The following is a 13,848-nucleotide window of genomic DNA, read 5'->3' on the forward strand; positions in this document are numbered from 1 at the left end:
GCAGCAGCAGCATGGATAACTATACGCTGAAAAATTAGATAACCTAGATAAAATAATACCAAGGGCTAGTGGTGATGAAAAACTATCAGAACTCTAATTTGTTGCTGGTGTGAATGCAACCACACTGGAAGATGACTTGGCAATTTTTTGAAAAGGTAAATATGATCACTCACCTAGAGCCAGACATCCTGGAATGCGAAGTCAAGTGGGCCTTAGGAAGCATCTCTACAAACAAAGCTAGTGGAGGTGATGGAATTCCAGCTGAGCTATTTAAAATCCTAAAAGATGATGCTTTGAAAGTGCTGTGCTCAATATGCCAGCAAATTTGGAAAACTCAGGACTGGAAAAGGTCAGTTTTCATTCCAATCCCAAAGAAAGGCAATGCCAAAGAATGCTCAAACTACTGCACAACTGCACTCATCTCACATGCTAGCAAAATAATGCTCAAAATTCTCTAAGCCAGGCTTCAGCAGTACGAGAACCGTGAAGTTCCAGATGTTCAGGCTGGTTTTAGAAAAGGCAGAGGAACCAGAGATCAGATTGGCAACATCCGCTGGATCATTGAAAAAGCAATAGAGTTCCAGAAAAACATCTATTTCTGCTTTATTAACTATGCCAAAGCCTTTCACTGTGTGGATCACAATAAACTGTGGAAAATTCTGAAAGAGATGGGAATACCAGACCACCTGACCTGCCTCCTGAGAAATCTGTATGCAGGTCAGGAAGCAACAGTTAGAACTGGACATGGAACAACAGACTGGTTCCAAATCAGGAAAGACGTATGTCAAGACTGTATATTGTCACCCTGCTTATTTAACTTTTATGCAGAGTACATGAAACTCTGGGCTGGAAGAAGCACAAGCTGGAATCAAAATTGCTGGGAGAAATATCAATAACCTCAGATATGCAGATGACACCACCCTTAAGGCAGAAAGTGAAGAAGAACTAAAGAGCCTTTTGATGAAAATGAAAGAGGAGAGTGAAAAAGCTGGCTTAAATCTCAACATTCAGAAAACGAAGATCATGGCATCTGGACCCATCACTTCATGGGAAATAGATGGGGAAACAATGGAAACAGTGAAAAACTTTATTTTCTTTGGCTCCAGAATCACTGCAGCCATGAAATTAAAAGATGCTTGCTCCTTGGAAGAAAAGCTATGACCAACCTAGACAGCATATTGAAAAGCAGAGGCTTGACTTTGCTGACGAAGATCTGTCTAGTCAAAGCCATAGCTTTTCCACTAGTCTTGCATGAATGTGCAAGTTGGACCATAAAGAATGCTGAGCACTTAAGAATTCATGCTTTTGAACTCTGGTTTTCAGAAGACTCTTGAGAGTACCTTGGACTGCAAGGAGATAAAACCAGTCAATTTTAAAGGAAATCAGTCCTGAATATTCACTGGAAGGACTGATGCCGAATCTGAAACTCCAATACTTGGGCCACCTGATGAGTAGAATGCTGGGAAGGGTGAAGGCAGGAGAAGAGGATGACAGAGGATGAGAAATGGTTGGATGGCATCACTGCCTAGGTGGACATGAGTTTGAGTAAGCTCCAGGAGTAAGTGATGGACAGGGGAGCCTGGCGTGCTGCAGTCCATGGGGTCGCAAAGAATCAGACATGACTGAGGAACTGAACTGAACTTATGCTGAATAAAAGCCCTTGTCACATTATTGCCACATTATTGAAAAGACAAGGCTAGAGAAATAGACAATAGATCAGTGGTTGCCAGGAATTATGGGTCAGAGGGAGGTTGAGTGTAGAAGGATAGTGCCAGAGATTCTGTAAGATGTTATAGAAAAATACAAATGAAGGTTTTGGCCAACCCAATATAAACTTTCTATATCCAGACTGTAGTAGTAATTACATGAATCTGTATATAAGCATTAAAACTGATATAACTGTACACCAGAAGAAAAAAATGTTGACTTTATGATAATTTAAAAATAAAATGAAAAAACAGGCTTATATTGGAGAAAGGCATAAATCAGTCCATCAGAAATTAAGGAGATGCTTTTGTTGGGGGAGAAAACTTTTGCTACTTAAACTATATCATGGGAAATTCAAATATGGAAATGTGATGAGTAGTGAAAATGAGGGGGAAAAAATGAGATGATTGAGTCCCTGTATTAGCTTCATGGGCTCGAATTTCTCCCATACAAAATATAATGAGCAATTGCTAAATTGTTACTGTGATTATTGTGTTACTGATAGAATCAGATCCAATTGGATTTCAGAATTGCCTACATATAAAATCTAGATGATATAGGAGTGTTTTTTCCTAGGTGTAAGTAAGTAAAGTCAAGAGCTTCTTTTTTATATTTTTATGATGATGTGGGCATAGGTATTTTTTGAAACCATAAAAAATTAAAATGTTAAAATTCTCATTGGGTATAAAGGAAAGATCTGGTTTTAGTTACAAAGAACTTAGCAGATGTCCCTGTAAATGTTTTCCCTCAGTAGAATGAAACCACATTTTGCAGTATATACTTTTGGATATCATAGTCGGCAAAGAGAATGCTACATTAATGACAGACGCACTTTTTGAGGTATGAGGTGTGCAATAATTTTAAAAACTATTTATTATTAATATAGCTTCAAATGTTTCTATCAACATTAATATAAATCTATAAATATTATTCTTTAAGAGATTATAGGAGTTGAATTGAAATAGAATGCATTATTTAGCCAATGGCAAGTGAAGTAGAATGATAAAATCCCACTTTAACATTGACTCTGTTAGGCATTTTTGTATCTGTTTTATGACAGACACATCATCCAAAATACTGTATGTCTATGAAAGGCAAATGGGTGAAGGTAATTCTTTTTTGTTTATTTATTTTGTCCCTCTGGCACCCAGAGTTTATTATAGGGCATATATAAGATAATATAAGAAATGACTCCTTGGCTTCATATACATAATATTGAAATTTCTCTTTAGATTCTCATTAGAAATTTGCTTTGTAACCGTGAGTGGAGACATTTGGTGTGTCACCAGTTCCATGGTTCTGAACTGTTTATATCTCAGCAGGAATAATGACATGAATAGTTTGACCATTGAGAATGTGAAATCAGAGTGAACACTTGTCAAGGTTTTTTTTCAGCAGAATTAAATGTTGCTAATTTAAAATGGGTCAGAGTAATATTTTTCTGTATTTTATTCATTGTGTAATTTAAATTTAGATCATTTGATATACATTCTTACAGTTGGCTCATTTCTAGATCATTAAGCTCTACCATCAAATAATACTTATTAGACTTCTGCATGCTTATAGATCCAGAATGAGTGCAGTTAAGGAAATAGCATACATTCTTCTTTAATAAAAACATAATTCTTCAGCCAAACAAATACTTTGATGTGTCTAACAAACACAAATATGGCATTTCTTCATCATTCCAATCTATTTGTCTCACTTCTCCCTGCCATTTCTAATTCTAAAAATCTAATAGAATTCTAAAGATACTCTTGAATCATTAGCAGACACGTTAAGAAATATATTGCACATTACACTTTGATGATATACTTTAGATAAACTGCTTTCAGGTTTACTTCAGTGTGGCCAAATAAGAGAATATAAAATACTCAAAGAGATTATTTGGTCACATGTTACTTCCCACTCAGAATGACATATGCTTATATTTGACACTCATTTGACTCAATTATTGGCTAAGAGTTTGGTTAACAAAAAAGTGTACATTATTCTAGTCAGTGTTTTTGTTGTTGTTATTGTTGTTAAATCTATTTTCCTCACAGGCTGTGAAATAGCTCTTTTGTTACTCATTAGTGGGGTCACCAGATGGTACGCAGAAAAAAGCAAATTATGTGACTCTAACTCAATTTTGTTCATTTCTGGTTGTTAAATTTGGAAAAGAAGATTGAAATTAATATTTCAATATAGCTGCTGCTGCTAAATTGCTTCAGTCATGTCAGACTCTGTGCGACCCCATAGACGGCAGCCCACCAGGCTCCCCTGTCCCTGGGATTCTCTAGGCAAGAACACTGGAGTGGGTTGCCATTTCCTTCTCCAATGCATGAAAGTGAAAAGTGAAAGTGAAGTCGCTCAGTCATGTCTGACTCTTCGGGACCCCATGGACTGCAGCCTCCAGGCTCTTCTGTCCTTGGGCATTCTCCAGGCAAGAATTCTGGAGTGGGTTGCCATGCTCCTCTCCAGGATGAAGACAGTTAACCTTACCTATTTAGTGGGATCTTATGTGTATTCATTTATTTCCAAATTTGTCTCCAAATGCTCCAGATGCTCTTTGCTTTAAACATCTTATTCTCTAAAGGAATTTTTTTCTTTTAAATCTTTGTTGATGTTCACTTCACAGGAAACTGAATATGTCTGTCAAGTCTTCTTCCTGAAAAAGTAGGAGAAAGAAAAGTTGACCTTTTAGGGTGACCAGTTTATGGTGTCTGTAACTGGGAGTTACTTTGCAACTTTGTGTTCCAGATTTACTCTATTTAAAAGTTCTTTGATGTTTCAGATGGCTATTACACTTGAATTATAGCTCATTGTCTGAAATTATTTCTTTTTAGGTAAACAGGATTATAAAAAAACGAAACCTATTTTACGAGCAACTAAATTAAAAGCAGAAGCAAAGAAAACAGCAATTGGCATAAAGGTACCTGTATTTGCTAACTTTAAAATTTGATATATTGCCTGCCACTTCATTTTCTAAAATGGATTGCATAAATGTTGAATTCTAGATGTTTTTTGACGTTTCAAAATCTAAGTCAAATGCCAGAATTAGAGGTTTTTGAAAAGAATTTACTTAATGAGAAACATCCTTCCGGTTCTAAGATTTTATCAGGTCTTAGATTAAGACCCAATATCACTTAAGAGAACCAGTTACACTTAAAGTTGCAACTTTAAGTTCTGTAGCTTCTGTTTCAGTTCAGTGATATATGTGGCCTAGATCAAAAACTTTTCTCATTTGCAAAAAATTTAACTTTATGGTTGTTTATATTTTAATTGTAATTGTATATACTTAGATCACTTTATGTATTAGTTTAGTTGTCAGTACTCTCGATGATGAAATTCTAATGATGTTCCCAGATGATGTTCTTTTAAAAAACCAGTGTTTTTACTGCTTAAGAAGGATAAAAGCTATTGAGAATGATGTTAACAGATAATCCAATGTGCTATCACAATGAAGTTCAACAAAATTACATTTACATTATTACTCATGTCAACTCTGCCAAATATTTAGAGTAAAATTAAACTATAAATAGAAAAATTATTTTGGTGGCTCCAGTGTCAAATGTGTAAAGTTAAAGTGGTAGTACATATATTTTATTTAAGTATTAAAATGTTAAAAGGAGATTTTGGTTTTTATCTGGCAGATGAAAAATCAATTTTTCTAAGTTATAGCTTATAGCAAATGCCAAGGTATTACTACCAAGCTGCAACAGCTGTTGAACTGCCAGATGATATATTTGGTTGTCTTCCAGAATTTGCTATTATGATCACAAAACACTGCCTTCTTTTTACTCCTGATTGCTGATTTTGATCAAGCATTGCCGTGTGCTGTGGTATGTTTTCACAATAGCCTCCTCAGTTAGTTCTGTGTGTCAGTTTTTAATGAAGAAAAAAAAAATAGTGAATTACCTTTTTGTTTAAAAGAGAGATGATTAATCTTTTGAAGTTTTCTTCTAATTTTACATGAAATTTCATTCATCTTTAAAATTATTTCTATGACGTGAACTTTCTAAAACCAGTGCTTATTTCCTTATTTTGCAGTTAGTTACCTGATGACTGTCTTTTGTAGTGAGAGCATTGTCTTGTCATTTTCCAGGAAAGCAATGTGTCATTTACTTTTATCTTTTACAATATAGTACTTTCCTTTTGTTTTGTCAGAAAAATATTGGGGTAGTACACTCTACTTGCGGCACAATATAATGAGAAACTATAAGTTAGAATTTGAAAACCAGTGCCGCGGCGCATTTATTGATGTATACCACTTTCCCATACACTTCCTTTTTCATTTGGTCTTATAAGTTTTGCTGTGGTTTTACTTGGAGGAAATAACCATGTTTCTAGTATAAGTCTACTTTACAGTGCAGTCATTTAATGTATTTTTTCAAAACAATGTAAAATTTATCTCTTACGAGAAAAAAATTGTTCTTAGATTTCATTTATGATTTAAAGCACGTACAGAAAAATTTTTGACCTCAAAAACGTAGCTCCTTTTTAATAAACTAGCATACCATTTTGATTTGTAAACCTGTGAAAAACAAAAACCTTAGCCTTAAACATCATTTACTTTGTTTGAAAATTTATGTGAAATGCACATTAAAATGATAGGAAACTTTTTAGAATCAGAACCATGGAGGTGTTTTACATTTCAAATCTAGCGTACTAATTAGCTTGCCCTGTCAAACTTTGATTGCCTTGTCATTTTTAGCATAGTATTTTAAATAACGAAGTTTCTTTCAGGATTTCCATTTAATGCTATTTAATTTCCCTGGTGAGTGATTTTATCCATACCGATAATGTCAGAGAAGCAACTAAGAACTAACCAACATCAGACATGTTTGACTCTTACCGAGTTAATACAGGATGACCGTCATGTTATCTTTTATCACTTGACTACTTAGTTTTTAGAGGGAATAGTAGTTACGCTCTTCAAATAATGTAAATATATAGAAAATATGAACAACTGCATGGAATAGAAAAATAACAGCAATGATAAAATTGAGCACAAAATAAAGAGGCCTAGAATCACTTGCTTCTTTCCTCTGATGTTATAATGATGCGGAGTCTAAGATAGCACACTTGTAAAATGGATTTTATGCCATTTACCTCATAGAATAGTTGGGAGAGTTAAATAATACAGTGATACAATTAAAACACTTAACATAAATATGTGCTTGAACTAGCTATTACTGGTTTGCATAAATAAGACTTTCCTTGGATGCTTGTCATTGGTCTAAAGATCCCCTACTTCAACTAAGTCTGCCTTGTGTGACTATACTACGTATTACAAAACGTTCTTAGTTTTGTTGTGAAGATAGTATTGTGGATGTTATTGCGGTAAAGTTTTCAAAGCAGTCTATAATCTTAATATATACCTTACTTATGAATTATATAAATCTGACTCAATCCTTCATTATTTATTTAGAAATTGTATTACCATATTGTAGAACCTGTGAAAGGAAAGAAAAGACATAATTATTTTGGAGAAATTTTTATAAGAAACCACTTCCAGATTTCAGTAGCATCTAAAATCAATTGACTGAGGAATCATGGATATGAGATATAAAAATTGCACAGTAGGGTACCTTACCCTCAGGGGCTTCCAGTGCATTTTAATAAATGAATGTTTAGCAACAGAAAAATTCAAGGAACAGTAATGATTCAGAATAAGACATGAATATGGCTGCTTCAAAATGTGAATTAATTTCTATTGTGAATCTATTTTTGGTTCCTGTGTCTTACCAATGTAATCAAAATAATTTATGACCCAGTAAAGTGTACCACCTACAAAATATTTGCATGACTAATATTTGCTGTTTGGTTGCTGTTCAGTTTGAAAGCTTTTTTCAAGAATTGCAAATTAGTAAAAAAATAATTTTAGAATGTAAATACCTGTTTCCTAGTATTTACAAGGAAAAAATAATCTTTATTTATTAAGTAGTTTATTAAGTTTATTTAAGAAAATAATAATAATAAAATAATAAGGTTCAAAATTTGATTTATCTGTTATATAAATGACATATTCAAATGTCAACCAGATCTTGCTAACATGAGCCACCTGGAATTATTATTTTTGTTCTTTTTTGTTATTTCTGATCTAAAGCTAAAAATGGCCAAGGGCAAGGAGTGTTGTCTTAGGGATATAAGTTATGATTTGCATAACCAGCATTCTGAAGGCAGTGTTTTCCAATTTTCCCAGTTTTAACCTTCCAAACATGCAGTCCCCACAGTAATAATCTCTTTAACAGAAAAGGGACATTTTGACAAAAATGATTTGCTGTACCTCCTCATCTAATACTTCTTGAGCCTCACCTGCATAACGTAGTATAGTGAATAGACTTAATTGAATTAATAGATCCTCTGAAGTTGTATTCTATGAATGTTCTCCACTTTCTACCCTTAAATCTCTTTTTTATGCCTCTGGATATTCTAAAAATGTACAATGAAGATGAAACAATGTTGCTTGAAAGGATAAGAAGGAGTTGAAAAGCAGCAATTAGAGGTGATTATTAGTGAGAATGAGAATCATGGCCTCCAATCAAAAGTAAAAACTTTATTCTTGTGTTAAGCTAATGTGAATGGTGACTGCTGTTGAACAGTTTTGTTGTCCACTATACAGAACAGATGGAGTTTGCAGTTGTGTGTCACTTGTTTATTACATCCTCTTAAAATTAGTAGCTGTGTAACCAGATGGGTCTGGGAGCACAGCTGTGGATACAAGAAAATAAATGAAACCTGTCTGATGCTGCCGTGCCCTTTTGAGATGCCAAAGTATTCCAACTGCAACAGAGAAAAATTCACTTTAATTTGACATTATATTGATAGAGTAATTTTTGTTTTGTTTTGATTTCATTAAAGTAGATTTAGAAATCGAATCTTACAAAAATAGTTGACACTAAATCTTTCAACCCCATGATTTTCGTTAATATTAATTTTTATAGTTTTCAGATCCAAAAATGTAATTTTTTGGAAAGCTAAAAATCTATATAAAATATCCACTTGTAATTTCAAAATTCAGGTAAAAATGACATGTTTATTATAAACCAAATTGATTTTATCATCTTTAAAGTTTATTAAGTGGCATATGAAAAGCTACATTTGTTTTAAGTGCAAATAAATGGTTTCTCCATAAAATAGTATCAGGAAGGGGTGTGATATGAAAGTGAAAATTAGAAGGGAATATTTAAGCCCTTTAAGATACTGTACTAGCACTATTTGTTCTTTTTTCTGTTTAGCCAAGTGATATGCTAACATTGAGAAAATTCCTTCATGGTATGTCTCTATATCAATACAAAAAGTTTATAGATTTTCTAAAAAATAATATGATTTTGCTGTTGTGTATGTGGTAAACTTCCTGGTGATTATTTCAACATAATCAATATAATCTGCATCAGATCACTAAGTGAAGTACCCAGGACCATCCTTCATAGTTGCGATAATTCTATCATATCATATCATGCTTCATGATCCAAGAGTATTCAGTTTGGTTCTGCCACATTGTAAACTATAGAATTTAGAGTTAAAAATAAGAGTTTTAACAAAATAATATTTAATAAGGATGTTTATGGGCTTCCCAGGTGGCGCTAGTGCAGAGACATAATCTAGAAACTTGTTATAGTTGTTTCTTCCCTTTAGAAAAGGAGTGGTCATTTTAGAATCTGTGTCCCATTGCTATAACTAATAATTAATGTGTTGAAGCAAGAAATACAGAGAAAGATAAACTGTGTAGGCAGAAACTACACTGCTTGCATCCAACAGTTTGATATCTAAGCTATGAAAATATATTAAAATTATAAATGTTAATGTTACTATTAGAAAGATACAAGCTAAATAAAAGTAATAACAGGTATAAATATACTTCTGTTATTATACCCACTGATGTTGTTTAGTCACTAAGTCATATCTGACTCTTTTGCGACCCCATGGCCTGTAGCCCACCAGGCTCCTCTGTCCGTGGGATTTTCCAGGCCACCAGGGAAGCCCACGCACTGTTGTGCTTGCCATTATAATAGGTGTCCTCAACCACAAAATAAGTTTCTTTGCTTAATGACAGAAAGTGTTAAACAAAAAGAATGTGATCATTCTAGACTTTTTTTTTAATGTCATGAAACTGTAAACATTAACCAATCGCATTTCATGAATTTCAAATCTACTTTTTTTTTTTTTCCTTCCTCAGGAAGTTGGCCTTGTGCTTGCAGCTATACTGGCCCTCCTGCTGGCTTTCTATGCTTTCTTTTATCTCAGACTGTCCACAGATGTTGACCCTGATCTGGAACCAGATGAAGATTAGTTGAGCAGCAATCAATGCATGAAAAGGAAATAATGTTATAAAAGCACCTCTAGGGACCAATACTTTCTGAAATACTGAGACAGCAAGATCTTGAATTTTTTTCTGCTGGTATTTTCAGTTTGCAGAAATCTCTTTTTAAGTAGTTGCATAGGATATCAAGAAAAGAACCTTACCTAGCAATGTAGTATAATATGTGTGCTACCAGATACTTTTATAAATCTTTCTACTTTGACAGGCAGCCTATTCATGGTGCATTTTGATAAAATGGGAAATAGATCCTAAATTCTTCGGATGTCTTAGGCAGTTTATGTGTATAACTCCATCACTTGCAGATTACCAAATCTGTTTTGTTCATATACATCATGAGTGGAAGTATATATCCTCATTTCCAGAAGCATTCTCTAGTCACACTGAGCGCCTAAGAAGGAATGAAAAGTCATGGGAAATTTTTCATTTTACAAAGAAGCCCTGCTTTCTTTCCAGACATATTTTATATCATTAGACTATCTGCACATACATCTACAGTAATCTTTTTCCTTCTTTGCCAACTGTTCAGTGCACATGTGCTCCATCAGAAATGGCACCTGGATGACAGAAGCTCAAAGAGTCACATATGTCTCTAAAATAGAGTTCCTTTCCTCTTGGGCTGTCTGAACTGGTGTATACAGAAAGTTCAGTTGATCTTGATTTTAATTAACTTATTACTCTACTAATATAAACTTGGAATCCTTTTTTAATTATGTTGTTCTGGCTGCTTGCTGTATCAGTTTGCCCCTCTTGTTAGAGAGTAACAATCTGTCATCTAACTGTGCAGTCTTTTTCATACAACAGTAATCGCAGAAGTCCTACCTACTCAGAGGCAGTTTCTTGGGTTGTCTCATAGCTGAACAATACAGACTTGTTTTACAAAATTGTACTTTGCCTCTAGGGAATTAAATCAATTAAGACTCTCTTGTGAAAAGCAAGTAATAGAAGGAAATATGTGTCTTATATTACCTGCATATGGAGTTTTTTGTTTATATGATTTTTCAAGGTATTTTACATTTGTTGGGTTATAATGACTAATGTATTCAATATTTTTTACTGGTAGTGGATTTTTAAAATATTTTTACAGCACACAAATACATTAAGCTTAGAAAATGGAAAAATATGTGTCCACAGCAGAGTCGTTAGTTACTACCTTATATAAGTATGTGTAGAAAATGAATAGTTTGCAACATGTTCTTAAGGCGTTTTATAGTGTATTTATAAAGACTGAATAAAATGTTAAGATTGTTTCCATACTCACATACTCACCAAGAGAACAAAGTTTTGATAAATATCTTTGTGACCTTTGCAGATAGATAGTTGAATATGGCTGTATAGCATTTTGTTCTATAGAATTTTTTCAAGTAGTTTAATTTACTTCATTAGCATGCAAACAGCCAAAAGAGCCAGTATCCTCATAGACACTTTTTGTCAAACAGCTGAGGGCAGAATTTAGCCAATGCTATTTAGTGGATTCTTCCCCTTGAAATCACAAACTTAAGAGACAGACCAAGAGTGCCTATACACTCACCATAGTGGGCCAATCCAAGTGGCATTTTTAGGAAAGGTCGCAGCATTTAATGCCATGTGGTGTGTCTGTTTGTGAAGTGGGTGGCAAGGGAATATCCAAGCTGGCATTTTGGATATGATGGGTCTTTTACTTTCCTGAGTGACATGCCACATGTCAAGAAATACTGTTTTCCCTTACTCCTATCACATTTACGTGAACAATTTTCATTTAGTTATTTTCCCTCCCATCTGGTGCTAAATGCAGTCGTATTAAATAAAGATTATATCTAATTTCAGTGGTAATTTAAATGCAAGGATATGTAATACTTGTTTATTAGATACCTATCCAAGTGAGATATAACAGAATCTATAGTATTTAAAATACATGATTATACTCTTAGAAATTTTTGAAAATTCATTACTCTGAAGAAATAATTTATTATCCTGTTCTACCTTTGAGGTGTTCTTTGGGAGAAAATGTTGTTTTTGATAATAATGAATATTAGGCTAAACACAGTATGATTATAGGCAAGTTTCATTACATAGTTTTACCAATACTCTGAATCTATGGCTGGTCTGTTTGTATGACTGACTGACTTATGGTAAGTTCTAAGAGCTAAATTCTGATTTTAAAAAATAGCAGGTAAAGTGAGACAGTGTATGTTTACAATACACTATTTTTGTGAAGTCCACATTTTTCAAACTCGCCTTAGTTATAAAGCAGCAGTTTTTTCATCAAGAAATCCCAAGTTGAAGTCTAGTTTGAATCTTTGAGGGCAGAGAGGTGTTATCCAGCCTGTGGTTTCAGGGCACTACACTTCTGAATAGTGGGGGATATTTGGTGTAAGTCTGAGACTGGCACCAGACAACTTTTAGGAGTGGGTTTTTCCCCTGCAATAATTCATCGCTCAGAGTAATTCAGAAGACAAGAACAGAAAAATTTAATTACTTTTCAGAATGTTAGAATCTGTTAACATGCTGTTTCTGTGGGAAAAAATAATTTCAACTAATGCAGCTGGACTTAATGTACAACCTAGGAAATGTTGTGAATAAAGTGAAAATGGTTACTGCATCTTACCTTGCATGCAAAATAAAGAAAATGTAAATTCATCTGAGAGGAGATGTAAAAATATTACCTCAACTAGAATTTCTTTTGAAACAAATGTACTAAAAGCCTATTTTAGTACAGAGTCGGACACGACTGAGCGACTGAACTGAACTGAACTGATGAGGTTTGTTGTTTTAAGGTGACAAAATACTTGAAGATTTTCTAATCTTTTTTAATTTTTCATAAAATAGAAATATTTCCATTTCAACTGATGATTACAAAGTCCTGAGAATATATTCTTATTTTTCTGTAATTTCGGTAGTGTAGTGATCTGCATATATTTAATAAATGCATGTTAAAATTAATCTCTTTTAGTCTTCTCAGAGCCTGGTACAATTTTTGCATGTGATATATGGTCAAAAATTGTTTGCATTTAATAAATAAAACTTAAAATCACAATATTTTTCAACTCAGCACTTAGCATTTATGATCTTTGCTTGTATTGGGGCACATATACATTTAATCCTGGTTTTCTTGATGATCAAGACAACTAGCATTAGATCTATTATAAAACAGAAATATTGCTCTTTTTTAGGAAGTCAAATACATTATTCTGATCTTAATCATCATTCAAAATCATACTCATTGTTTTAAATTTAACTTAGTCCAAATCTTCACTCTTACTGAAAATAAAACTAAATTTTCATTATAATGCTTATATTTATGTGAAAATGAAGATGCTTTATTTTTCCAGATTCTGAAATTATAGTCCTGATAATTGAGTAGAACAAGTTATACTTTAGATAGGCTTCAGAAATAAACTTCTGGAAATTAAACAGATTTTAAATGTTAATGTATTTCCTCCATAAATAAGGTTGTTGAGCCAGAGACTAATCTAAGATAAGCTTTTATTTTCTTGTTACCAACAATTAGGCTTCTTTACACTTACCTGAGGCTTCTCTGGGGAGATTCGCACCACTTCTCCCTTAGCAGCACTGCCTTCTTTTATTAGAATTGCTCCAGTGCAGTCTGGTTAGGATGTTTGCTAGATTTTGTTCCACTGACACCATATCTAAAATCAGTACAACCTACAGAAAATGTTGTAGCAGATGAATCCAGTGCCTACAGAGACACTTTGCTATTTTGTATAGGTTGTAGCTTTACAGGTAAATATAGAGGGAACTGGGAGAGTTGCTGAAAGAATTATACCAGTGTGGAAATATCTATAGTGGGTCAGTAAATGTATTTAAAACAATTGAACTGCTGTCATATTCAGCAC

The 13,848-nt window shown here is 33.6% G+C and overlaps 1 protein-coding gene across 1 annotated transcript in view; it reads left to right on the forward strand.

Moving 5' to 3' along the window:
- The window catches only part of TRIQK (triple QxxK/R motif containing), a 37,300-nt gene extending 27,315 nt beyond the window's left edge, over nucleotides 1-9,985 (forward strand). The window contains exons 2-3 of the mRNA XM_052651992.1: nucleotides 4,536-4,621; nucleotides 9,872-9,985. Coding sequence (XP_052507952.1) covers nucleotides 4,536-4,621; nucleotides 9,872-9,985 — 200 coding nt within the window. The remainder of the gene's footprint in view (nucleotides 1-4,535; nucleotides 4,622-9,871) is intronic.
- Nucleotides 9,986-13,848: the final 3,863 nt, after the last annotated feature.

Source organism: Budorcas taxicolor, chromosome 14 (genome assembly GCF_023091745.1).
Source record: "Budorcas taxicolor isolate Tak-1 chromosome 14, Takin1.1, whole genome shotgun sequence".
Classification (NCBI taxonomy): domain Eukaryota; kingdom Metazoa; phylum Chordata; class Mammalia; order Artiodactyla; family Bovidae; genus Budorcas; species Budorcas taxicolor.